This window comes from Electrophorus electricus, chromosome 1 (genome assembly GCF_041902795.1).
Source record: "Electrophorus electricus isolate QZ-2024a chromosome 1, ASM4190279v1, whole genome shotgun sequence".
NCBI lineage: Eukaryota > Metazoa > Chordata > Actinopteri > Gymnotiformes > Gymnotidae > Electrophorus > Electrophorus electricus.
Window position 1 is genome coordinate 34,316,915 of NC_137497.1, and position 27,444 is coordinate 34,344,358.

General features: G+C 41.1%; 1 protein-coding gene across 8 annotated transcripts in view; it reads right to left on the reverse strand.

Annotated features, from left to right (window-relative positions):
* Window positions 1-8,728: 8,728 nt before the first annotated feature.
* Window positions 8,729-27,444, reverse strand: part of nek11 (NIMA-related kinase 11) — a 63,905-nt gene continuing 45,189 nt past the window's right edge. For 4 of the 8 annotated variants that reach the window (XM_081716674.1, XM_081716682.1, XM_081716687.1 and 1 more), the window contains 2 exons: window positions 12,932-13,129; window positions 8,729-9,032 (listed from right to left, as the gene is read on the reverse strand). In XM_081716674.1, the coding sequence (XP_081572800.1) occupies window positions 8,936-9,032; window positions 12,932-13,129 (295 nt within the window). In that variant the 3' untranslated portion in view covers window positions 8,729-8,935. Of the gene's footprint in view, window positions 9,033-12,860; window positions 13,130-25,261; window positions 25,330-25,618; window positions 25,676-27,444 lie in introns of those variants that run through there. The other 4 variants (XR_014124331.1, XR_014124328.1, XM_027005305.3 and 1 more) reach the window with 4 other exon arrangements.

The window sequence follows — 27,444 nt, forward strand, 5'->3', positions numbered from 1 at the left end:
TACATACTTTATACCAGTCTCCTTTACAGTCTCAGTGGCAGTAGTGTGATCATGAAATACTGAAATTTCAACAGGTAAACAGCTTGTGTATACAGTTCCAGAGACTTGAGAGTTAATCTGTCTTTTCATATAGTAATTCCTAGTAACTAGTTCATATCTCTAATGTCATATAATTATTCAACACCACAAAATGTTTACACACATTTTGTGGCCCATGAGTTTCGAGCACGTATGAGTTCATTCCAAATATTTTCCATCATCTTTATACTTTAAAATCAGTAGAGTATTACGGACAGCTGTATGGCAGCACCCACCTCACTGGATGCCCCAGTTCACTGAAGCTGACTAGCCACATCCCCAAGGCCTATCAAAGAAAAGTAACAGTCTGGAGCCCAAATTATGGTGGCAGGAGGATGCCATTACCTCTGCCACCCCTCATCAGCTCTGAGCCCCCCTGGGGGCGAGTGAGTAGGGCCATGGGAAGAGACCCTCAGCGAGGCCTCCAACAACTCCAGCCCAGCACTGCTGGCCATATTTCATCTTCATTTAGCTCTAGGGCCCTAGGAATTGTAGATAATGGTCACCAGGCTTGCTGCTTGGATACATTACGTGACAAATCCATGACAAATCCGTTACAAATCCGTTACATCCGTTTCATCTACTCACTCATCAAAGCCATCGAGTTTTTTTCCTTTTAAAATGAGGTGATAAATAATGCACATGCTCACAGATGCCACAAAGGGACAAAAGTAATTTAACAGACCAAGCTGTCCACTGATTGTGACTGAAGTTTTCACTGGAGTCCTATAAGCCCGAGAGAGAGAGAGAGGGAGAGAGAGAGAGAGAGGGAGAGAGAGAGAGAGAGAGAGAGAGAGAGAGAAAGAGAGAGAGAGAGAGAGAGTGTACATGCAGTTCTGCTAGGTTCTACAAACCATTACCAGAGCTGATGCTTCTAATCCATCTTTAGTTCTGCTCTAGTAGCCAGCGCATTGAACAGAACAGTAATCTTTCTCATTTAGTCTGACAAATACAAAAAAAAAGTGATTCAGTGTTATTTATATTGCTTGTTGGCTTTGCCACATCTATTAAAATGAGGATTTCCTAAACATGCCTTTTCTAGACAAAATCAAGACAGATGTCAAACTAGTAATATTCATATTCATAAGGATAGATTAAGACAGATGTTTTTGTTATATTTTCCAAAGCAATTATCATTTCATGAAAGGATTCACAATAGATATAACTAGTGTTTCAGCTGCCAAATAACACTGCAAAAATTAGACCATTAAGCTCAATGGAAGCTCAGCTGTGTGAACTGTCCATGGTGCTGCAATACTGGCACTCATATATAATGCTAAATGGAACTGTCCATTGTCTCGACCTGGCGAAACAAGGCAAGTCTATTTACAGTAACCTATATAGCACCTTTCATTTACTGATATCATTCAGTGGACCTCAGTATATGAAAATAAAGGATAGGCTAGTGAAGCCGATCCAGTCTTATTCTTTCTTCTTATTTGCGCTTCTTTTTCAAACCTTACTTTTTTACTGTATATTACGTAAGGTACATGCAAGGCTTGGATAATACTTTTGTAGATAGTACTTTATAACCACTGCAGCCTTTACAGTAAATGTGTAAAATCTTGTCAGTATACTATAGGTTGCTGGCAAAATGTTTTCCTGTATAGTGAGGACTTTGCCCTCTAACATAAGAGCCTGACATTCTGGTAAAAGGTGTCACATTGTAAGATCATTAGATGCCTCTTTTATTCCTGTTTAACTGATGCTTTTTACCATTGTAAACTTTAGATTAAACTCAGACAGTTGATTTCCAATTAACAGGGCACATGTGCAAATCATTTCAAACATAGCCTCAAACAGCAATCCAATACATACAATACTTTAAAAATACAGTATGCAAATGTGTGAATTGGCCAAAGAAAGGAGCCATGAATTCAACTGAACGTAAGAATGTAAACATTGCTCTTTTATGCACCCAAATCCCCAGTGGTGAAGTAACTCCCACAGTGCTCATGCAGCTCCTGCTAGAATTAACACCAAAATTAACACTGTTGTATTGTTTTCTGTGTCAGCCCTTTTTTCCTAAGGCCTAATAGTGCCACAGGGTTTATGGGTAATGGTGAACCTCTGACCTTTCCCTCCCCCTCAATAAAATGCAGTGGCAGCTCAAATCTGTATAGGATTCATCTGAACTGAGTCTGGGCATGAGGTGGTTCAATTCACCCCTGTAAGCCTCATTTAAAGTGAACTCATTATCTTGAAGTATTTGGGGATGAAGGGTGGAAGTAGCAGCACCAGCAAAAAGCACACCTCAGGGCATAATATGCTGGAGGGCTCATTATTAAAAAAGTTTGTATTCTTAAGAAAGTTGTGTTAATGTTCTAACATGCTGGCTATGGTAAAGTCACAGTATGTAGATAAAATACTAAGAAAACATCAAGAAAATATAGATATTATGAAGAAAATTGATATTATCTAGCAATAATCAGTATGGAGTATTGCACAGTGATTAGAATTAGAGAATCATGACCATTTGTGAGAAGGCTTATGCAAGTGACTGAAAATTATTCATAAGAACTCACAAAACCCAATTTGTATGAAAGATTACAAATACTTAAGGTTAGGTTTCCTTCATTCAGATGAAATCCAATTAACTCACCTTTGTAATTCTTATTGTGAGATTGTTCTCTGTGCTGTGATAAAACATGAGAGAAGTTAAGTATTACAAAGGATTACTTTGAGCAATTTAATTACTGAAATGTTATTCCTGACTTACAATAAAGCTCATGGTCTCAGTATGGAGCATGCAAAAAGGAACACTTTACCATCTAATTTAACAATTTACCCAATGTAAGCAAAATATGCACCTTGTCTCTGCTACATAGTGTAAAATACTTATGTTTTGTGCCAAATTTTCTTCTTTCTTGCTGTGTCAGTTTCAATACATTAGATATTTCAACATTTATTATTTAGACTCATAAAAGCACCTATCAGTTCAGATTTGGAAAGGGGAGATGTTTTAAACCCACAAAGTCTGTCTGTTCTCATAAGAGATCCTTTTTCACTAGGAAAAGAGCACAGCACAACTGGAACAGCTTTCATTGAGGGAACCAGGTCACCCGGGAGGAAGCTAAACATTGGAACGTAAGGGCCAAATTTGTTATTAGTGCAGCTCATGGAAGCTCCTGTATCAGTGCAGCTCTTTCAGTGCTCCTCTTTCTGCTCTTGACACACATTGCATCATCAGGCCATCAGTCACAAGTTCTAGCCGTCTGAACAGGTTCACAGGTTCTTCTGACTAGTGTGACATTTGCCTCAAAATTCACAGGAGCAAAAAAAAAAAAAAAGAAATACACAATGCAGAAAGAGTTTACACTAAACAGGAAAACAATAGGTATAAAACTACATCAAACTGAAAGAATGACCTGGTACAGTGTGAAATGAGAAGTTGTGAGTGATTGTGACAGAAACCCAAAATTTAACTGATCCACATGGCCTTGTGGATGTTTGCTACACTCCTGCTATGGCTCCTAATTTAGACAGATTATACATCCACATAAGTGATAAAAAATAAAGATTTTGAAAAGTGGTTCTAGAGACAAAAAGCCACAGAGGCATCTGGAACAACCTTTATGAGTCTGCCAGCATGCCAGCCTGTTTGAAATGCTTCCACACTTTACCACAACAGGCAAAGCAGACGTGCAGCATGGAGCTAGCTAGACTGGTTAACCTCAGTTCATCTTCTCTGCACCTGTCTGACCTGAGCACCACATCTGATGAGATAATGTCCCATTTGTCCATTACATGTGTCCCCACAGGTTCAGCTGTGTGTGATGCTGAACGATCAAGACCTTCCCCCATTACTCTGATAATGAGTGAGAAACAGAGGGAGAGAGCGAGTGAGACAGTGAGAGAGAGCGAAAGAGAGAGAGAGATACAATATCCTGCTATTAGGTTATGTGTCCAGTGTCCCTCTGCTGTCCGCTGGTGAAGCACATTACCCTGCAGACATACACATCCTCCTGGGAATGACCCCAGTGGCAATTACAGCAGAGACATAGCCTGACTGTCCACCTCCGTACACACACAAGTGAGAATCCTGACAGGTTAGAGCAAGAGGCTACTTATTTCTCAGATGTGTAAGGGCAAGAAGAGAGCAGCCTTCTTCAGTACCAGCTGCTGAGGTGCTCATGCCAGCAACCCTGACACTTACACGCACACACACACAGACACACACGCGCACGCACACACACACACACACACACACACACACACACAGGTTCTATCATTAATATTACTGTACTGTTTTGTCCAAGGAGGCTGACTGTACTGTGTCTGTGTTTCAAACTCCGATGCAACAGTATCAGTAAGATTTCATTAAAATAAAATGTAGTTTTTAGTGCTTTAATGCTTTATTTCTAATGTTTTTTTCTAGGTAACTGTCAATCTCAGACAAGTTTGTTAATTATTCATCTTAATTAAAGAGAAACATACTTTAAGAGTAACAGTTCCCATGTAATATGGGGAGGAGGAAAGATATTTAGGAAGATGATTACTGCGTGAAATAGTATTTAAAAAAACATGAAAACAATTGATATTTCACAATTTGTATGTGAAAAGATTTGTATGTGATTCACAGACAAATTCAGTCACCTGGCTTATTAAAGAAAGTTTCTGAAATCCTTTTCAAACCAAATGTATGAAATCTATACTTATCTGAAGATGGTATATGGAATTATGTTTTCCCTAGATCACAGACTTGCAGCTCTGCATTTATTGAAACACTATACCAAGACCTGACTGATGTGGCCCTGCAAATCTCAATTTTTTCCTGAACAAGTGTGTCCTTTTTTACAGTCCCAAAAAGAGCACACTGACATCTCTGACCTTTCTAATAGTCCAACTCACCTTTCTCCAGAATCTCTTTTTCATGCAAACCCTAAAGGTCTTAGTATGCATGAATTAACACAATGCCCATCGTCCACTGAAAAGCACATTCTGGAGGGGTTTTTATTCCTTTTCAAAAACTCCAGGTTTGAGTCTGTCAGTGAGCTATGGATGAATGGAATGCTAAATTATATGCCTCGCTGCTCACATTTTAAAATGGCTGTAATAGATCCGTGTTGTGATGGACAAAGCAGATGCAAGATGACAAACACATGAGTAATCCAGGCCAAGAAACATTGCAGCTCTTACAAGCTTGTACTGCAATCATTCTCTACAATCACTCTCTCCATTAAACCGAAGCATTTCTTAGCCTTTTATATCACAGTAGATAAAAGACATGTCGGCATCTTGTTTACAGTCTGACACTATCGAAAATAGCAACAGAGAACAGAACTGAGAAGATGACACTGATATGTACGCCATCACTTCAGAATGATCTGCGAAGAATCTCAAACCATTTGTGAATCACGCAAATATAGTGCACATGTCAAGTGCTAAACAGGTGGACAGGAAACTAGACAAGATGTTGTTTTGGTCCAGCATGCCATCGATGGAGAAGCTGAATGCAGAAGCAATCTGAGCCTTTGCTCCCTTCCTCTATGGAAGCAAGGTGAGCCTGCCACTCTCAGCTTTCCCATGGTGCTATTAAGTCTACTTGTGCATACCACAAACAGATGGAGAGAAGCAATAAAACATTCATCTGCTGAAGATGTGGCAATTACAAGCTTTTGTCTGCAGTTCACCCTTCTCCTGGTCCTGCCACAGCACCAAACAAAAATGCTTGCAAAGACTACAGGCTTTGTTTATTAATAAATAAATACCCATCTTCATCTCAGAACTGCTACCACATTTAGTTTTTCTTTGTGCTATTACCAACATCCTGCACTGGATAATTATTGGCCTTTGAACATTATAAGGCCTGTGTGTATGGAAATATATGAAAAGAATATAGTTGTGGCCAAAGTTTTGAGACTAGTGCAAATTTTGGTTTTCACAAAGATTGCTGCTTCAGTTATTATGGTGGCAATTTGCATTAACTCTAGATTGTGAAGTGTGATCAGATAAAAGTCATTTCTTGTAATGAAAATTAACTTAATCACAAAGAATACTGAATTCCATCCACTGCATTTCAGCCCTGCCACAAAATGGCCTGCTAACATCATTTCATTGATCTTCTTGTTAGCTCAGGAGAAAGTGTTATTGAGGACAAGGCAGCTGATATCACTCTGTTATGCTGATTAGAAGAGCACACTGGTTGCTTTAAAAGGGGTGGTGTTTTCTTCTGTTAACCATGGTTACCTCCAAGGAAACCTGTGCAGTCCTCATTGCAACACATCAAAAAGGCTTCAGGCTACATGTAAGATAGCACCAAAATCAACTATTTATTGAATCATCAAGAACTTCAAGGAAAGAGGTTCAGTTGCAGTGAAGAAGGCTTCAGGGCACCCAAGAAAGTCAAGCAAGTGCAGGATAGTCTCCTAAAGAGGATGCAGCTATGGGATTGGGTCATCACCAGTGCAGAGCTTGCTCTGGAATGGCAGAATGCAGGTGTGAGTGCATCTGCACTCACAGTGAGGCGAAGGCTTTTGGAGGATGGCTTGGTTTCAAGAAGGGCAGCAAAGAAGCCACTTCTCTCTAAGAAAAACTTCAAGGACAGACTGACATTCTGCAGGAAGTATAGAATTGGACTGCAGAGGACTGGGGTAAAGTTATTTTTTCTGATGAAGTCCCCTTCAGACTGTTTGGCACATCTGGACAAATGATTGTCCGCAGAAGAAAAGATGAGTGCTACCATGACGCCTGAGTCATGCCAACAGTGAGGCATCCTGAGACTATTCATGTGTATGGTTACTTCTCATCCAAGGGTTTTGCTCAATTTTGCCTAAGAATACTGCCATGAATAAGGAATGGTATCAAAACATCCTCCACAAGCAACTTCTCCCAATGATCCAGGATCAATTTGGTGATGAACAATGCTTTTTTCAGCATGACGGAACACCATGTCACAAGGCAAAAGTGAAAACCAAGTGGCTCAGTGAACAAAACATTGAAATTTTGGGTCCATGGCCAGGAACCTCCCCAGATCTCTATCCCATTGAGAACCTGTGGTCAATGCTCAAAAAGCGGATGGACAAACAAACACACAGAAACTGTGATCAACTCCAAGCACTGATTAGGCAAGAATAGGTTGCTGTCAGTCAAGATTTTGCCCAGAAGCTGAATTGCAGAAGTCTTAAAAAAGAAGGGTCAATACTCTAAATATTAAGTCAATGCTTAAACTAGATGCATTTGTCAGTCAAAAGTAAAATTACTTATGAAATGCTTATAATTGTACTTCACTATACCATATAAACATCTGACAAAAGGATCTAAAAAAAAAACAGGCAGTAAACTTTTTGAAAACCAAAATTTCACTAACATTCACAATAAACATCCACTAACATTCATTAGCACACTTGTCTGGAGAAATAAAGCAGTCTGAGTGTTTGTGAAATAAGTAGGCTGCTTTTTTAAACTTTCAACAAGGCACATACCAAAAACTTACTGTTGATTGCAAAAGTGCAAAGTGTTTGGTGCTGTTGATTCAGAAGGCTTACAAGGAGCGTGCTTAAAACAACTGAGCCCAGAAGACCTTTGTGGAGTTGTTGTCACTACTGAAAGTCTTTCAATAATCAAATGTTAATTAGATTCAAATCTTCCTTCAGAATCAGATCTGCCATTATCATTATGGCTGTGACAGTGATAAATGTCTTGAAAAAACATCTTCGGCATCCCCAGCGCATAGATTTCTTCCATTGTGTTTAATGAGTTTCAGACTTGGGGCAGAGTTGAGCTCAGTTTGGCAGCGGAAACTGCGGCAATTCCTGCACATGTGAAAGTGGGTCAGGCTGCAGAGGGGGCTCTGCTGGAGAGGAACCGTCACGAGCTCTCCACCAGTAGTTCATTAATTAATTCCTCTTTACGACAGTTGTGTGTGAAAGAGCATGCCGGGGCCGCATATTTATGGAGCTAGCAAAGCCTGGGCCACATACGCTCAGAGCAGAGTAAGAACTCGGCTGAAGTCAACCATGATTAATAATGAACGACTTTAACATCAGCAGGTGCTTTTGGTTATGGTAGCAAAAGCTGGAGCCTGTGAGGATTGGCCAAGGAGGGTGTCTGTCATATAACTGCTGTGTAATCTTTGATGAACATTTTCTCTCCAGCAGAGTTCAACAAAGTTCTTTTTGAAGACACCCAGTGTTTACAATATCATGCAGAACAGTTGCTTACTCTTATAAATCTTTAATAATTGAAATTTTACCTAATTACTCTGTAATAGCCTGTCAACTTGTGTGGTGAATATGCCATTATTAAATGTGAGCTAGTGCTTTTGCAGCAGTGTTGCAACAGGTCATGGGTACAGTCTCAGCTCCTACTGCCACTGCTCCTTCAGCCCATGCTGGTCCAGCTGGGCTGTCCTCCAGACCTATGTCTGCAGGTCCCTACTGATGGATGTGTGAACTGAATGACTGTAATCATCCAGAGTTCTCCAGAGAGAGCGGAAATGGCAAACGTATGTCTTGCCGAGGTCATGTTCCCAGCAGCTAAACGTCTCTGGTAAGCAACATAATTGCCCTAGTCTCATCACAGCACACCAGTTAATGTGGCTCAAACTGTGAGATCAAGCCAGTTCACTTTAAAAGTGGCAGCTCAAACATACGGTCTCAGTCAAAATCTTTTTAAATGATCTAAATGTAGATGAAAAAAACAAGAACCATTAAGAACAAAGCACTACTGCCTTTATTTCAAATGCTTTCATTTCCAAACTTTGAATATCACACACTGGATACATTTTTAGCTGATGCAACTTTTCCCTTTTTCTCTATGTATCAACACTTCCATCTTCATTGCTGCACCATATTCTTCAATGATTCATCGCTGCTGAATTGATCAGATTGTGAAGCGAAGCAGTCAGCACCTGTTCTCACCTGCGTTGCGCGTGACCTTCTGCCTGAAAGGGGGACTGGTGGTGGGGCAGAAGGGCACCGTGGATGCCTCCAGCTCCTGATTCTGTCTCTGCTCTGCAGAGCGTAAAGGAACACAGGTCACAAAACAGGGCTCTTTGCAAGACTGAAGACCTTTCCAAATGATCACTGTAATTCCGCGGTCAGTGCAAGGCCCCGCGCACCAGTGTATCTAGTGTGGTGCTACACTATGTGGGATCCACTGATCAGTTCAGTGCTGCTTACTGTGTGTGTGTCTGTGTGTTGTTGTGGCTGTGGGCACAATGCCGAGTGCTATTCTGGTCACTTGTATTTTCTCCAACATGTATAACTTCTTTCCTCAGAGTCTTCCAGAACAGCAGACCATCTCAGCCATTTGAACTGGGTCTTGACTTGCTGAGAGAACGTCATGCATGGTTTCACACATGATTCACTGATTCATTAGGGGCTGTAGTTCCTGCTGAGCATATTCTGCAATAGCCCGCATTTCTGATGGCAATACTAATGAGTTCTCTGAAAGCAATTTTGATGTGAGACTACATGTAGCAATTCACAGGGCAGCAGAATAAATTCTTACTGGTGCTGAAGCCAAAATGTACTGTTGGTGGTTGAATAACATGGGCCACTCTGTAACACAGCTAGGACCTTGGAGCACAATATACAACTGAAATCAGTGAAATGAGTTAAAAAGCTTTCACTAAACCACAACCTGAACACACACAAACTCAGAAAATTAAATTGCACTTCCAATTCTGGTCTTCCACGAGTAGCTTGTGATATTTATGTAGTAAAATAGGCATCATGAATGTATTTCCATATTCCCAAAGCCAAAGAAAGGCACTAATAGAAGGACAGCATTATACACAAATGGAGATGTGGAAATTAAAACAGACAGAAATGACATTCAGAAATTGTGCAAACGATTTAGCCTATTTAATGGTGTAACAGCAATGACATCTGAGATGACCAGCATCTAATGACATGAATATTGTTATAGTGGATGATGGAACTCTGAGCAACAGCGCTGTCTGTTGAAGACAGTGGGGTGTGACGAGGTAATGAGGAAACAGGATCAACATGCAGCCCTGGGGCCACAGTGTCCTGCAGTGTCAAGTTCTCCATGTCCTAGCAAACCTGCTGATGACTGAGACACAGCTGCCTAGCACAGAGCTCTGACACTGGGAAGCGTTCCGCTGGGCACCAATTCTGCTTTTGGCAGACTCAAAACGGAAGGTGTTCGTTGGTTTTGCCTTGGGTTTTTCTGCAAGTGGAGACAAGGGCTGACAGCACTGATAGTGACTACCTTCCTTGATGGGGATACAGATCCTCAGTGAACAGAAGGTCACAGATAACTTGACATCACTTCTCAGTTTGCAGAGCCAAACCAGATAAGAAATTCACTTAAAAAGGGAATGAATGATGCTTTACGTCATGTCTTTTGGCTAAGATTGAACTGTGAGTGGTTAAGGCACTAGGTACAGTGCTACATGTACATCTTTATGATGAGTTTGACCCTGCGGGGGAGAACAGAGATACTGCAGTCCAGGAGATGTACTGATCCATTTGCCAGCAAACAGTATATCCACTTACATGGGGAATAGATCATCCCTGTTCCCTAAAACTACATTAACTGGGTCGATTCATTTTTCTCACCACCCAGTTACGGCAGTAAGCTTATGCAATAGGCAGGAGGCAGTGGGGTGGAGAAATGGCAGAATATACTGTTTGTCGTACGAACACCTGACAGAGTAAACATGTGCTTCAACCCTTAGGACAGCCGTGTATGAAAACACATCCTTCCCCCTCAGAGCCCCATATCACTCTTCAGTCTGAAGAACATTAGCACACTTTGGTGGAACTGTACAATCTTCAGGCCATGGTGGGTGCAGGTGAGAGAGCCAGGCTTGGGTGTTGTTACTTACTACATGGCTTCCTTAAGCTGGAAGCCATACAGAACTATTTTCCCTCATTACAGGTCATGAGACCAGACTGGTATTATCATTTGCTCGCACTGTTACTATCATTTAAAGTACTAACATTCATCTCATTATGTCATAGTTGACCAGAAAGCTAATGAACATAGAAGCCCATTCAAAAATAGTCCAATTTCTCAAAAAGGTGAAAGTAACACATTAACCATAACAAGTCATCTCTCAATGTTAAGCTAATGGATAGGAATAAACTACTACCATTGAAGAGTGTGCTGCACTGGCTGTGAAATTTGTTCTGCTCCAGCTTCAGGGCTCATCAGCCCATGCTCACACACTGCTAATTTGTCGTACTGCACACAGGTGCGCGCACACGCACACGCACACGCACACACACACACACACACACACACACACACACACACACACACACACGCATGAACGAACACATGAACGAACGCACGCACCAAAATGAAGAATCTCCAGTCTTCAGAGTGATAGTTTGATAAGAAACATTATTGCAACTCTCCGTCTTACAGTGTTATTATTGTCCAACACAGCAGTAAGCACATTTCTGGACAGAAAACACATGACATGCAGAAGCATGACAAACAGTGCAAGCCACATCAGCAAAGCCTTTATCAAGTGAGGAAAACGTGCCCAGCTGATCAATGGAATTTTATTAAAACCATGATGTCATGTGAATCTGAGCAGAGGACTAATTTCAAAAACACACTAGGAAAACAAACATTTCTCACTGCTTGTCTTGGAACAGTTGATAAGGTGGAACAAAAGCCACAGCTAGTACCACTGATAAGAAACCAAGCAACCACAGCCCTCTGCATCTTACCTGATAACAGGTCACACCCTCATCAGCTGGTTGTGATAGAATGCATTTAGCTGACACTCTTATCCAGACCAACGTACCATTTAGAGGCAGGTGAATGTAGTCCTAGCAGTCTTGCCCAAGAACTTATTGGTATAGCCAATTCCCCAATATGGGAGGCAAGATTGTTTCCTACTACAGGACCAGTAATAACAACAGGCTTTATCTTCGACAGTGAATGCGGAACCCCACTAAATGAAGACAGAAATTTTGACTACCTCCCCCCCCCCCTCTCTCTCTCCAGTTTTTCAGTTTATCACATCTGATTAAATATGTTGAGACAGTACATTTCAACATTTGGCTAATTATGAGTTAAACGTCTTCTTGGCTTGGTTCTATAGATTCCTGTAGTGTTGAGCTTAGAGAACAGTCTGGCTGCAGGCAGCACCATGACACGCTATTGACTAGCATGAAAAGAAGATACAGAATGCTGCAAGCAGCCAGCCACAGGTCCCAAACCTGCAGCCAGCAAACACATGCAGTCCTAAACCCAATGTCTTCAGTAAAATTCTTTCATTCACAGGGTGGTTGAGAATGTGAGGAGAGACCCTCTCACTTCATAGCATCACCCTGCAGTTATTGTTATTTAGCTGTACAAATTCTTTCAATGTGAGTCACTACAATGAGCTGTTGGTTTTATGACTACAGAATCATTACATTTAATGTTTTAAATATGTATAAACATTTTTGGAATGATACTAAATGAATTCATTCTTTAGGAGGCCTTTTAAAATTTTAATTTATTAAGACAAAAGGCAATTTGGTCAAAGGTTATGCAATGTGATCCTTGAAATGCAATATTGTGTGTGTGTTTGTGTGTGTGTTGGTAAGCACTGTCACATTTAGAAAAGGGACAAAAAAGGTGTGTGTGTGTGTGTGTGTGTGTGTGTGTGTGTGTGTGTGTGTGTGTGTGTGTGTGTGCGCGCGCGCACAAACTGAAAGAAAGGATGCTATGTAATATATGCTTCAAATAAATAAAATCTAACAGCTGGGTGAAAAAGAAGAGTAATAATCTACATTATTATTAAAATAATCCACATTAGGCCTAAGAGGAATGAATCATATTAGAATAGGAAAAGATGGAATTATTGCCTAGACTGATGGTACACTGACTTGGTGGTTAATTGCTGCTCTGATGTGTGCACTGGCATCAGAGCGCTCACTTCCCAATGGCCTGTGCTGCCTCCAGCTGCTCCTCATAGTAGAGCAGCTGGTCCACCTCGAAGCAGTCCGCAGGCCTCTCGACGAGTCGGCCCAGAGCAGCAATAATGCTGTCCTCACTCTCATGCCTCTGCCTGGCCTCCTTCAGGTACTCATACACCCTCTGGAACAGCTGCTCTCCCAGCCTCTGACACGCTGAACTGAAGGAAACAAAACACAAATAAAAAACATAGCAACAACAAATGCACACTGCGGAAAAGAAAAACCTCCTCAGCTTCTCACATGTGAAACTTTTATGCCAGCTCAGTTGGATACCCGTCACTCTGACATACTGGGAAAGCACTAATCTTCATTGAGCTCATTTAAATGTTTTGGATGTAATAGACTGTGAATGCTTTTACTTGAACTGATCCAGCTGTTCATTCTTATTGCGTCTCTTAGTGTGACACTCATTGAGTACACTGATTTTTAAAAAAAAAAACAAAAAAACATCGTTATATTTTCAGTATGAACAAAAAATAGAATAAGGAACTTGTGATGCAACTCAGCAGTCCAGACTATTCTACACCTTCTCCAGAGTTCTCCCACCAGTAAAAACATCTGACTGCACAGGGGACAAGACCCCTGGTTCTCCTTCCATCCATCTACACAGCACAGCTTCCTTCAGGTGAGAAGCGGGTGTGACCATGTGGTGCATGTCCAAAATGATTCCTGTCAGATACTGGATACATGAGCAACCCACAGGAAGTATACTCACTTGCCTGAGCACTTGACCTGATCCCACCTGACACCTTCACAGCCAGAGGAACAAACAAACAGACACACACACAAGCACACATACACAGCTTCGAAGCCTTGTGGGTTACATCTGCTTGTTTTTAAAATGGATGAAACGTGTGAGAAAAGAACTATTGGTAAGCTGACATAAGCTCCAACATGAGCAGGAAAATCCATTCATTTGTCTCAAACCTTCCACAGAGCATAGGTCATTAAAGGGTAATGGACAGAGCTCTGAAAAAACAGTCGAGATAACACAAGAAGTTTCAAAACTTATTCATTCTTGTCAGAAAATATGTCTGGAAATGTCGTGTGAGTGCTAACCAGGATACTATCTTGGAATTGCCCCAGAGCCCTTTCGATCTCTAGAGCTAAAGTGATTTGGACTCAGGATATTAAGTTAGAGTACTGCTAAGACAGTATTGTTATGGCCAGGGTTGTGGGTTGAGCTGAAGGTTATAACATTTTCATCAATCAATCTGTAGACAAGCTGTAATGGCCAATTACAAGAGGGAGAAGACATTCTCCTTGAATGAACAAATGATTGTTTCTGTGTTGATATCGGTCACTTCTCTGGAAACTTGACATTATAATTGGTTTTTGTCCAATCATCAACTCCTTATAAATCCTTCTACTCTGTTATTCAACAATATAAATCACCAGTCAGTGCTCAAATCCTATCAACACACATTGGTGAATGAGTCTCAATCAACACAGATATGTCCGTTTTCTGTTCTGTGGCGTTGTCACATCGCAGCAGGGAGTCTCAGCTCATGCTCATAAAGGCAACCCAGCAAAGGAAGGCTGTGATGAGAAAAAATAGCAGCTCAGTCTGAAATAGGACACATGCCCTCCTTCCAGGCGCAATTAAGAGTAGCACAAGAGGCCTAGCAGGCAGAAGCTGTAAATGTCTTCTCACTTCATCTTTGTCTCTTGGTGTGTTTCTCTAACTTTGACTCTTTTTCTGAGATCTTACTGCCCATAAAGAATAGTACAGTTTTTTTGTCAGTGGCTTTTTTTCTATGCAATTAATGCTTTAATGATTAATAATTGATCTTTTATTTTGGAATACCTCTAAAGTCATTCAGCTGTAAGTTTAATGACTCAGAATGGATTGCTTTTTAAGTGAGCTTCATGATGCCAAATCACTCTCACCGAGATTACATCTTTAGATGTGCAAGTTGGCCAAACAATTCTTTATAGGTCCAACCTTTCCTTTTTCACTGTAAGTGAACTGCTATATAATCAACTATTGACTCAACTAAAAGGTGAGGAACACACTCAAGTAGTCCACTGAGAATATCTCTTTATGCTGAAGAAGTCAGAATTTCTGATAAGAAAAATGTATGTCATCAAATCATCAGAAGCGCTGATTTAAAGGCCCTTAAAGAAGAATCATGTGCTCACATCAGCAAGCAATAAACTGCCTCTAAACGGATCTGCTTACAATAGTACGGTGTGTCTCTTTGCTAAGTATTTCCAAGACAGACAGGCTTCCAATGGGATCTGTTATTTGTTGTGTGACACTGGAGGCTGGCAAATTAAAACAAGTGGGTCTTTGAGGTTGGCCATCAGTCCCTAACACCTCCTCACGGCCAGATGTGATATGTGATCTGTCTTGGTAGACTCTCAAAATAAGACAGCCACTATCAAGATCCTGACCAGAGACCGGAAGCCCAAGAATAATACGATAAGCCTCTGGGAAACATATTTTGTATTTACCTCTGTATTAACCCTCTTTCAGATATACAGTTACAGGTCCAATAAATGCAGTCCAATAAATGTTAGCAGTCACACATGGAGTTGTATCCTATTGAATATCGCTATTCATAAATGTCTATTGTCTCTCATAAATGTCTATCAGACAAACAACAAAGTCATTCAAAGCAACAGAAAGCATACAAGGTCAATTAAAGTTTGCACTAGGCTACATGGACAAAAGCATCCTCATGTAACACTAAATATTTTGCAGTATTTAGATTATCCTTTTCATGATTTCTTTTGTTTTTGTGTGTACTTTGTATAGTCAAAGTACTACAATCAGAAAGTGTGCTTTAAAATAAATGCAACAGTCTATATGTCATATTAGCCCATTAACTTGGCATGATCTTTACATTTCAAAATCAATAGAAATCAGTAATTAAAAGTAGCCCAGTGAGGCCTATGCAGCTTCCAGCTCTTTGCCTGTACATATGAATTATTCTATAATTCTAGAATTTTTTTTCATCACCATCTTTTTTTAATAATTAGATTTTTTTTAATCATAATTTTTATGCACATGTCTGCAATCCATATTATGTATTTACATCTGTGGCCTAAATGAATAAATGGAGCAAAAAAAAAAGTTTGCCACCATGGAGATTTTACAGAAAACTTTGCAGCGTTCCAATGTGGACCACTGACTTAAACGTTATGGCAGGATTTTGAAAGTGTAAAAGTAAAGCGCAAATATAAAAATGAACACAGCCTTTTTTGGCAGAGTGGGATGGCTTTTATTTATGGGAAACATCATGGGACACTATTCTGTTTAGAATGCCAGGCCTAATTATCACATTTAAGGTTTCAATCCCCTTGTGGCAAAGGACCATACAATGAAGTCGAATCTGTGACAAAGTGCTTCAAGCAATGTCACTGATGCCTTTTTCGCAGAAAATGACAGTTTGAAAATAACAGCATCAAACCTCCAGGTGTCATGACACAAGTATCAACTTTGAGTGTTCAGATGTAAATAATGCAGTTGCAACACAGCTGTATTCTGAAAATAGTCAGGATGAGGCTTTTTCATGACAAGACATAGCTGAAAATACTGTTTGCATCAAAGGCCTACAGTAAGGAATGACTGTTTATGTTGTAGTGTTAAAAGACAGGAGATGTTGCTGAGAAAGTAAATTTGTCATTACTGAAACTGAGTAACAAGAGTCAGAAGAACTGCCTGTGGTCAGATGTGAATGGCCCTGCAAAGCTGTGCAAAGCTGATGACAGAATTCTGGAAATTTGAGCTTTCCACTGCATGATCCATTGAGAGCAACGAAATTGAGAGTGTCTGAAATTGAGTGGCCCTGGTTTTTAACAAGGTGAGTCTGCACCACATCATGACTTATGTACTTGAAGCTGTGCATGTTATTCACCACACAGCCTCAATCACAGACAGTTCAAAAATCTCATCGCCAAAGCTTGTTGCCACCCTTCCCGGTGGCCTCCTCGTCCGCTGTGCTGTGAGGTGGCTTCCATTTAAAAAGTGAAAGGTCTTTTTGTCTTTTGGTTAAACTTTGAAAAGTGGTGCTTCCTTTCATGCAAAGCAATCACCATCCTGTGCTCTATACTCCCAGGTGAGTTTCTGATTTGGTGCTTCTGCTGGACAGGCTGCATTCTTTGGACATTTTGAAGCTGGATCCACAAAGAGAAGCTAAAGATGCTCCCTCCCCTGATACACAGCACTCATGTGTGTCAACAAGGCAAGTAAAGCTACGCCAGACAGATATTTAGAACATTTTCTTTCTCAAATGCATGTGGGTGAGCACATGGCAAAGCCCCAGTTGAGATCCTAAGAGCCTCAAGAATCTCCAGCTGTGTTCAGAGGGCAGACACCATGAGCCCCTCCTGAATAGGCCACAGTTTTTGCTGCTAGCAATCTCATTTGCTGCAGAATGGGGCTGTTTGAGAGGCTGATTAGATAAAGGGTATTTATATTAAATAAAGATATGTGAGGATGACAGATTGAGATCTGTTCCCAGTGTAGGAATCCTGGAGGTATGGAAAGCTCTGCCAATGGAGAAACAAGCTAAATGGGTTCAATGCATCAATCAGTTTTTACTTGTTTGCAAGTTGCTTGAAGTAGATACAAACAAATACAAGCCAAAAGACTCATTTCAAAAATATTGTTGAAAGTAAGTAATGTCAGAAGATATATGCAAGGTAAGAGAAAGAGTGAAAAAAAACTTCTAATGTAAAAAGATGTAAACTTCTTTCTGTCATTGCTAGTCCGCTATTCAAAGTCATTTGGTGTTTGTATTTATCTGTGCATGAACATGCATAGTTTAAGATGTGGTTGCTTGCACTGGCAATTTTATTTCATCCCTCTCTGTCTAGCTGGCCACTACAGGAGTCTGTAGCACACTGTAGGTATGAATCACTGGCAGCAGCTATTTTTTATGACTTTATTCCTGTAAAATCCCACAAATATACTCTCGCATGCTGCAATTCCTGTGAATACTTTGCGAGATCAGATTGGTATCGAGCATCTATTTGTTTCTGTTTGCTGGCAGAGGGGCAGAAAGAGTGAAGAAACTGTATTCCCCCTGAGTGTAATGGCCACCAGGTGCAGTCTGGGAATAAACCAGACACATTTACTTCAGGATGAGGTGATTGCTGTCTTTCCAGGGTTACACCATGACTCGGCAGGCTTTTAAGGATTGCAGCACTGGGAAATGGAAAGAGGGAATTGGTTTTTAAGCCAACAGTATGATATCACTTTCGCAGATTTTCAGGTGGCCCGGGTTCCATTACCCCCTTAACCCTTCATATGCATTAATACATAACTCCACTTGAAACTTAACTTCCTGGTTTTGCTTAGACAGGCCATAGCATATTAAAAAATCTAGTCTGGATTTAGTCTGGATTTTGAAAGGGTTGGAGACTATATGGCTAGCCTACATTCACTAGCCACTTTATTTGAACCGCTTACCTTGTTTGTACATTCTCTTTATTAGACAAGGTAGGGCATGTGTAATTACAAAGGTAATTCAAATTATTTTACAAAATTAAGAAACCAAATAGAGCATAAATGTATGAATAGTGTAAAAAAGGGTGAGTTGAGGCAGGTATCACATTGGACGTGCAGGCCCAGTGGCAGGAACTGGTGCAAGAGTTGTTCATGTGACATAGCAGAACCAGTAGCAGGATCTGGGACAGGCTGCAGGCCCGAACCAGAGATCAGGTCAGGAGGAAGAGCTGGGGTTCTGAGATGGGAGCAGGATAGGAATCCGGGGAAGCAGGACAGGAGCGAAGGAACATTCGAAGGGGACAGCAGTAGAAGACAGGAGAGCTGTGGGAGCTGGGTCGGGACTGAGGACATGAACAAGTGCTGGAACTGAAATGGGAATAGCAACAGGAGCAAAATCAGGATCAGGAACTGGATCTAAAGCTAGAGCAGGAGCCAGACCTAGAACGGGGCACAAAAAGAGGAGCCAGAACAGGCATGGAGGGTGTGGGGTCTGCAAAGGCTACAGGCTGTAGGGTGACAGTTCAGTTGTTAAGATCTCATCCATTTGAAAGTCATCCTCTGCAGTACAGGGTGTGGAGATGCCATTCTCCACAGTGCTGGTCAGAAGGTTGGCACCCTCCTCAGCAGCACGTCAGCACAGGAGCAAGAGCAGCCTCCAAGTGTCGTATGAAGCTAGCAGCACCTCCCTCACAAGGGCTACGTGCTTTCATACCATAAGACCGTGAGCAGCATGACAGAGGGGGCAGGTACTGCAGGTAGTGAGGCTGGGGTGGCAAGGACCATGGGAAATGAGCAAAGTAGTCTGGGAACATGACCAGTGGAGCAGGAGTGTCCGGGACTATGGTAGCAGAGCTGGAGTGGCCTGCCTGAGCTTGGCCCCACTCCTGGTATCAGATCAAAAATCAAATAACAAAAGCAGCAAACCTTGGCAGATCTCTGGCAACTCCTCTCCCTGCACATTCACAAGTGTATTTGCATGTTCATAAGCTTCACTGTTAAGCACTCCCTAGATAAGGAGTTTGTCGGACTTGAGATGGGCAAGAGCAAGTTGAGCCAGGACACAAGTGCATAAATGAGTAATGTTTATCGAGGCTAAGAAATGTTTACTGTGCATGTTGTAGTACTGCAGTGCTGCCGGGAATTTTATATGGGGTTTCAGTATCTCTGCTGGAATGACAATATTTGGCTACCCAAAAATATCTAGAGGACAGTAGTGCTGACTATAAATGAAGGGCCAGAGGCCGGTCAGGTTGCACACCAAGAGATGAACTACAGGCTCTAACTGTACACCTATGATGTGTACAGATGTTTCTGATAAAGTGGCTGGTGGGTGTTTAGCTTTGCAACTTTGTCCATGATATGTGTCATAAAAATGGCCATAAATATTTCAAATGCTCCCTTTGTGTGGTCACAAAACTGTCAAATGGTCTTTGTGCCTGTAAAGCCTGTATTAATTAGTTAGTTAACTAGTTAATTAATTAGTACACCCGTTCTTGCCACCCCTGATTTCAGTCGACCATTTAAGTCGGAGGTTGATGCCAGCGGGACTGGAGCAGGTGCGGTCCTCCTACAAGAGGATTCCGGTGGAATTGATCACCCCCTTTTTATTTTTCACGTAAGTTTAACAAGCACCAGACAGTGCACAGCGCAATAGAGAAAGAGGCCCTTGCACTTCTGTTTGCTTTACCACATTCCAAGTGTACCTCGGTAGCAGTATTGATCCTGTTACTGTTTACACTGATCACAACCCCTTAGTGCTTCTCCAGCGCATGGCTAATGCGCTGGGCATAAACAATGTGGTGGCTGATGCTCTATCAAGGTGCTAACTGAAAGGTTATGTTTTGTGAATTCTAGATCCTAGACGTTCACTCTTATTGGGGGGATGGGGGGAGGGCAAGACAAGACTCCACCCACCCTGAAGAGTAATAAAGGAGGAAGAAGCTAGAGATACGAAGGCAGTATGTGTGTGTATGTGTACGTGTATGTGTCTCGGAACGCTCCCCTCTCACTGTTACGTGGTACGGCCCGCCGCGTGCAGCGGGAGTTATTTGTTTGTCTCATTTGTAACCACACCCATGATGTTTAGCACACACCTGCACCTTGTTTAGTCTGGTTGTCTGTATTTAAACCACTGTAGGCGTGTGCTTGGTTGTTGGTCATTGCCTCTGTTTACGTTACCTTGTTTGTGCCATTTGTTCAGCATCAGTATTAGTGTTCACTGTTTATGTTATGTGTGAGTGCCACCTTTAGCTGTTAATATATGTTTGTGAAAAGTTGAGGGAGTCTGTGTGTCCTGCTCCACGCACTGCGGCACTCGGGTCATCACAGTATGATTGACCTGGTTTAGAATTTGCTCTTTTCTTTGCCACAATAGTTAGTTTTGCCATTGTATATTTGTATATATTTCACTTTATTCCTTTTGTTGTGTGTTCACTGGTAAGTAGGGTGTGACTACCATTTTGTTTGGGGTTTGGGTTTGATCAGTGTTTTCCACTTGGGGAGTAAGTGTAGCTGTGTGTGTATTTTCTTTTGTCTGTGTAGGTTTAGTGACTGTCTTTTTGTTTGTTATTTTGGCCTGGGTCAAAGTGGATTTGTTTGTTATTTTTTCCTGGGTCACTCCTGACGTTATAGTCCAGTGTCACACTGTCTCTTGTATATACCACACTGTCTGTTGTACAATACACTGGCTATCAATGAAATACTTTGGTATGATGCAATCTGATTTCATTTCCATTACACACTTGTTTAGCTGTTTTCCTCGCACTTCCTGTTACGGCCTGGAGCCTAGACGAGGTCATAATAGAATTCTTTGTTAAATGCTTTAATAGCAGGATGACTGCTGGATAAATGCATCACACTATATTTTTACCTTTTGTTCAACTTTTTACATTTATCAGTATCAGAGAATGTGTGCTCCAAGGTAATCAAACGGAAAACCTTGTTATACCCAGCACATTGCTCTATCCTCCATCATATAAGAGCCCATATATATATGTATATTGTGGGGACTTGACAGATTGATTTGATTTGAAAGAAGACATGCATCTTCAGATGAACATTGAAGACTCACCTCTTCACTGATTCATTAAGCACTTAAATATGCACTAAACAAGAAAAACAAAACAAGGACAAAAAAGTTTTACTGTCTTCTATTCCACTATTTCCAGGGTTTTAGCCAAATAGCATTCTTAACACTGACCATTCTATTCTCACATGATGATATGTATTTGATAGAGACTACAAGCACTTCCGTAAGTTGCTCTGCAAAAGGGTGTCTGCCAAATGCTATAAATGTCAATTTGTGCACACTGAATAGAGCATTTACACCAGAAAATACACACACACAATTTCATACTACAGTGTAAATACCATGTAACCAGTGTAACCACCATGTAATCATATTTAGTCCATAGATATGCTTCTTTCTGACAAAAAAACATTTGCCAAAACTTTGCACTTTACTCACAGGACTGTTGGTGTAATTTATCAGCTAGCCAATTTACTGCTTTTTCCAGATAAACCATGCACAATTACCCCAGCACATAACATAATTAAATCTGAATGAAGATTAATGAGCAGCTCACTAGCGAGAGGTGGTCCGCAAGATTTGACAGAATGCCATACAGCAAATTCTTGTACATGTTTGCAGGTGTGCATGTGTGTGATTTAACTAAAAGAACATTTTCCAGTTGTTTTTATGCTAAATTATTTCCTGAGGAGGCAGAACAATGCTCTGTGCCCTTTAAAGAAGTGAATTGTGTAAACCAGTCAATGCAAAACCTCACATTAAGTGGTTCTTTGCACATTAAAATGCGCATCTATCACAAACAGCCATAAACATGCACTGCCCCAACCCCCCCCCCCATCACAGTAATCAACACTTCATCCTTCATGTACTCTTTTCACATATCAGTGTCATTTTATTGTCAACCTGTTGCTTTTCATATCTTTAAGAAGCAGGTGTTCAACAGAAGCTCTTAAAAGTTTATCCGCATGCCAAACTCACACACAAATGCATGCACACGCACACACACAGAGGAAGAGAGTGGCAATTTATAGCTGATTAGATGCAGTAATCAAGACAGCAATCACCCTTTGCCTTGTTCCTGCCCAGAGGACTGCCTCTTTGTCTCCACCAATCACCATCTCTCTGCCTGCTTCAGCCAGCTCCCCACAGTGAGAGAAATGCAGCTACAACACCAGAAAGGAGACAGGCATGTGCATACGCATCGTACGGCACCTCCAGCCCAACCAACACTCTCGAAGCAAACCTCACATCGCTAAAGCTGTGCGCACACACCATGTCCATTGCATAAAAGACTCCTAGTCCGCGCGTGTCCAGTCAAATCTGCATGAGTCCATCAAGTCTGCTTAAGTCTGTGTGTACACCTGTGGCTTTGATCTGGAGAAGTGAGGAGTGTGCCATAATAAAAGCTGATATATGTCTGTAAAGTAATCCTTGAGTTTGTGAAATGCGCTATATAAAAGTAAATAATAATAATAATAATACTAATGGGGTGCTAACAGGGATGGCAGTGCATAAGAAGAAGCATGAGCATAAGACATGGCTAACAGCTGAAAGCACTGCAATCTAAGATGATTCACACAGCAGTATTTCAGTTTAGATTCTTGGAATTTGACTCTGAAGTCACAGAGCGCAGACAAAATACCCAAGTCACATTAAGCAGGAATTCTATAGAACATTAGAGAATAAAACTGAAGGGTACTATCACGTGTAGGCAACCTATAATATACACCGCAGTCATCAGAGCCAGGTTTTACTGTATGCTGGAAAGCACATTGCAAACCATACTGAATACCAGGTACAATCCACTGGCAGTTGGTTGCCACTTAAAACCAAATCCATTACTCTGCATTTGACTGACACATGGAATAGCCCCTGTGGCTGTGGAGATTGGTGTTATATAACAGTGATAGAAACATAGGTAAGAACCTTGTCCGACAGTTATTACAATGGTCAGTTAAAGATATGCTTATTTCATACAGCATTGTGTGCAGAATGGCACATATCTTTAGTACTGCTAAAGTTTGAAATTTTTTTCTACTTCAGACGGTGAGAAACTTTTACATGCATCAATCAGCTAGGTTACTGTGGTATCTGGCCAAGGGCTGTATCTACAATGAGTCTGATATGCTACTTCCAGAATCCTCACAAACACTAATAGAAAGGTTCCTATTACAGTGGCTCTTAACTAATTAAACTGGCAATCCTATTTTTAAAATGTGATTTTATGAATCCTTTTTGAATTTTTACATGTCTTCAGGGTCTTGCCCTTCTCTACCATAGCAAAATAATTGCTGGATAGCTAGATCACTCAGATCACAGGACACTGAATTTGCTAGCCAACTTTAATTTTCTATGGCCCCAAGATTTCCACAGTTCTCAACATGAAATCTGAGGGCTCCTGATACCAGAATGTTCAAAAGGTATCTTAGTACTGTACAAATGTCTCCAGTCAGCCAGGGAAAAAGCAATTCATCAGAGTATTATGTTTTTATTTGCCAAAAACAAAATGTTGTCTCACCACAATTCCTTCTTTTCACTTTGGCTACTTTTTGGTCTCTGCCCTGACCGAGGGATGGCCACAGCTTGAATGGGGACTCTGTCCTGCCCAGTCTGTAAGGGTTCAACCTGCTCAGAAAATTTTTTCTACTTCAGACGGTGAGAAACTTTTACATGCGTTAATCAGCTAGGTTACTGTGGTATCTGGCCAAGGGCTGTATCTACAATGTATCTACAATGAGTCTGATATGCCCAGTCTGTAAGGGTTCAACCTGCTCAGTGTGTAAGGGTTTAATCTGCCCATCCTGTAAGTGTTAAGTTTGCCCACTTCATACATAGACTCCCCCACACACACACGCACACACACGCGCACACACACACACACACACACACACACACACACACACACACACACACACACACACACACACACACACACACATATAAGAGTTTCTGGCCTTATAAAGAACACCTCAAAGAGGTTTGGGTACCAAATGTGTTCTTTTAGCTATCTCATAAGATACAACTTTTTTGGGGGGGGGGGAAAACAAACATTAAAAGATTTTTTTAAAATCTTATTTTATTGCAATAATACTTTTTTGCTTTTACATAAAAAAAACTGTTTTAAATAAAACTGTTGAAACAATAGCTTATCATTTCTTGCATATTAAACTCTTAGTTGCCAGTATTTGTTTTGGACAACTACAAAAAAAACCCCCAAAAAAACGAGGAACTGAACACCTTCGGTTCTCCCCTGAACTCCCGCTCAGCATAACCAGTGTTTCATTAAACCTTTGAACTATATTCAGCAAATGTAGCTAAACCAGTAAACTACATTCAGCAAACCAGTAAATTACACTCAGTATTCAGAACCTTTATATATTACTGTATTTGTTTAATAAAACATTTAATTAGGCTTACATTTTATTGAGTTATATTTAATAATTTTCTTTGTATTTTATTTAGTTTTAATAGTTATTGGTATTTTGGATTTAAACAGTGTTTCATTGAGATGTTCTATGAAGCATTTTTTAAACCTTGCTTTAAAAAAAAGTCATAAGATGCAACTGTGCTTTGAAATAACCATACAATGAATGAAAGGCCAAAATGAAACAAAGAAAGAGAGCAAGAAAGAGAGGAGAGAGAGAAAGAGAGCGAGAGAGAGAAACATGTAGCTGCTGCAAATTGCTACCCTCTCTTTCTCTCTCTCTCTCTCTCTCTGCTAGAATGAAACATGCAGTCACAGTGCTGACAGCCTCTAATTCATGCCCTCACACAAAGAATGTTTCTGTTATTAATATCCCCCACCTCCAGTTCAGCAGGGGACACTCCAGCCAGACCCGACTCAGCTGGGCTTTAGCAGAGGCAGCGACTCACTGTCACAAAAAGAGCCAGTGACTTAAAGGGACTTTTTTATGTAAAAAACCCCCACAGTGGTAATATTCAGTACACGAGTACTCTCTAATTTTGGTAAATGATAGTTACTGGTGAACAAGATGTAGTCATAGAGCCAAGCATGCAGGCAGCTCAGATCACTTATAAGCCTTGGTTGGGATAAACTGATCCAACTTCACTCTATCCAACATTCTTTTTGTTGTTTATTACAGACCTTAGTGTGTTTATCTCTTCCTGGGAGATTTAGCTAGCAGGCATGCTGTCTCCTACCTCAGTATCGCCGTGGTCTGCTGGCCTTTTATGAACCGCTTCTAGCCCAGCATGGACCTGGGGCCAGGGGTAGAAATCTCAATGAGCCTTGCTCACACGGGACCCAGCACAGAGCTCTGAGCTGAAGCTTACACAGGTTCAGAGTGGAGCCAGCCAAACTCCAGATTCACGTGATGCTCTTGGCACCCGATTTGCACGCCATCAGCATGCTCGCGATCAGGTTAACACAGTAAATCCAGGCATTGTGAGCTCAGTCATGGTGGCTTAGTGTCACTAACTCACACAGAATGTGGTTGTAAGTCACGGGGTATCCAGCACACAAAGCAATAGCAGGAGCAGCTCTGGGCACAAGAGTGAAGCAAAGAGATTTTGGAAACCCCAGAAGAAAATCTCAGAAGAAGAGCCGATACAGTCTTACAGTCGAGTGTAACTGCCGGTGGACAGGGTTATGAATGCACAATGCTTTCAGAATTCTCTAAGGACTGACAGGTTTAAAAGCCCCTAAAGGAAACCTCTCTGTCAGAAAGATAAAAGCAGATGTAGAAAACCCCATCCAACAGATTTGTGATAAAATTATATATCCAGTATCTTATATACCTGAGCTTAAGGTCACAGAGCATACAGACACATTCCGTTGTAGACCAATAATTTGATATCCACTTGAGAAGGTGTTCGGCAAGGAAAGGCAAAACTACCCAGAGACAGCAGGAAGAACTTGCAAACTTAGGAGGAGGACAGGCATAGCAAATTGTTGCACCAAAACATTTGAAAACACATTGTGTGTGCATAAATGTTTGTGTTCATACACACACTGTGAATACAGTTGTGCTTGAAAGTTTTTTTAACCCTTTAGAGGTTCCTAGGTTTCTGCATAAATCTGAAGTAAATCTTCAGATGGTCACAGAAGCCTTAAATGTTTCTGGAAATTGTTGACTGCACATTGTCTTGGAAGAATTTTACCCCATTCCTCTATACAAAACAGCTCAGTTATGTTGGTGGGTTTCTTCCCATGAACTGCTTGCTTCAGGTCCTTCCACAACATTTCAAAAGCTTAACTTTATTCTTCTTTAACCATTCTTTGGTAGCATTGTTCCAGCCTGATGTGCATCAACAGCTTATGGTCATTGTCTTGCTGCATTACCCACATTCTCTTGAGCTTCAGGTTACAGACAGATGGCCTGACATTTCCCTTCAGAATTTGCTGGGATAATTTGCAATTCATTGCTCCATCAATGATGTCAAACCGTCCTGGACCAGATGCAGCAAAACAGGCCCAAAACATGATACTACAACCACCATGTTTTACAGAAGGGATGAAGTTTTTATGCTAGAATGCAGTGTTTTCCTTTCTCCAAATATAATGCATCTCATTTAAACCAAAATATTTATTTTGGTCTCATACATCCACAAAACATTGTTCTAATAGCCTTCTGGCTTGTCTGTGTGATCTTTAGCAAACTGCAGACATGCAGCAATGTTCTGTTTGGAGAGCAGCGGCTGTCTCCCTGCAACCCTGCCATGCACACCATTGTTGTTCAGTGTTCTACTGATGGTGGACTCATGAGCCTTAACCTTAACCTAAGCCAATGTGAGAAAGGCCTTTAGTTGCTTAGAAGTTACCTTGTGTTCCTTGCAGACTATTACACTCATTGCTCTTTGTTAGTCGACCTCTCCTGCGGAGGGTAATAATGGACTTGAATTTCCTCCTTTTGTACACATTCTGTATGGACTGTTTCAAACTCTTTAAAAGATGGCTGTGTAACCTTTTCCAGCCTGATGTGCATCAACAACTCTTTTTCTGAGGTCTCCTTTGTTCGTGCCATGAT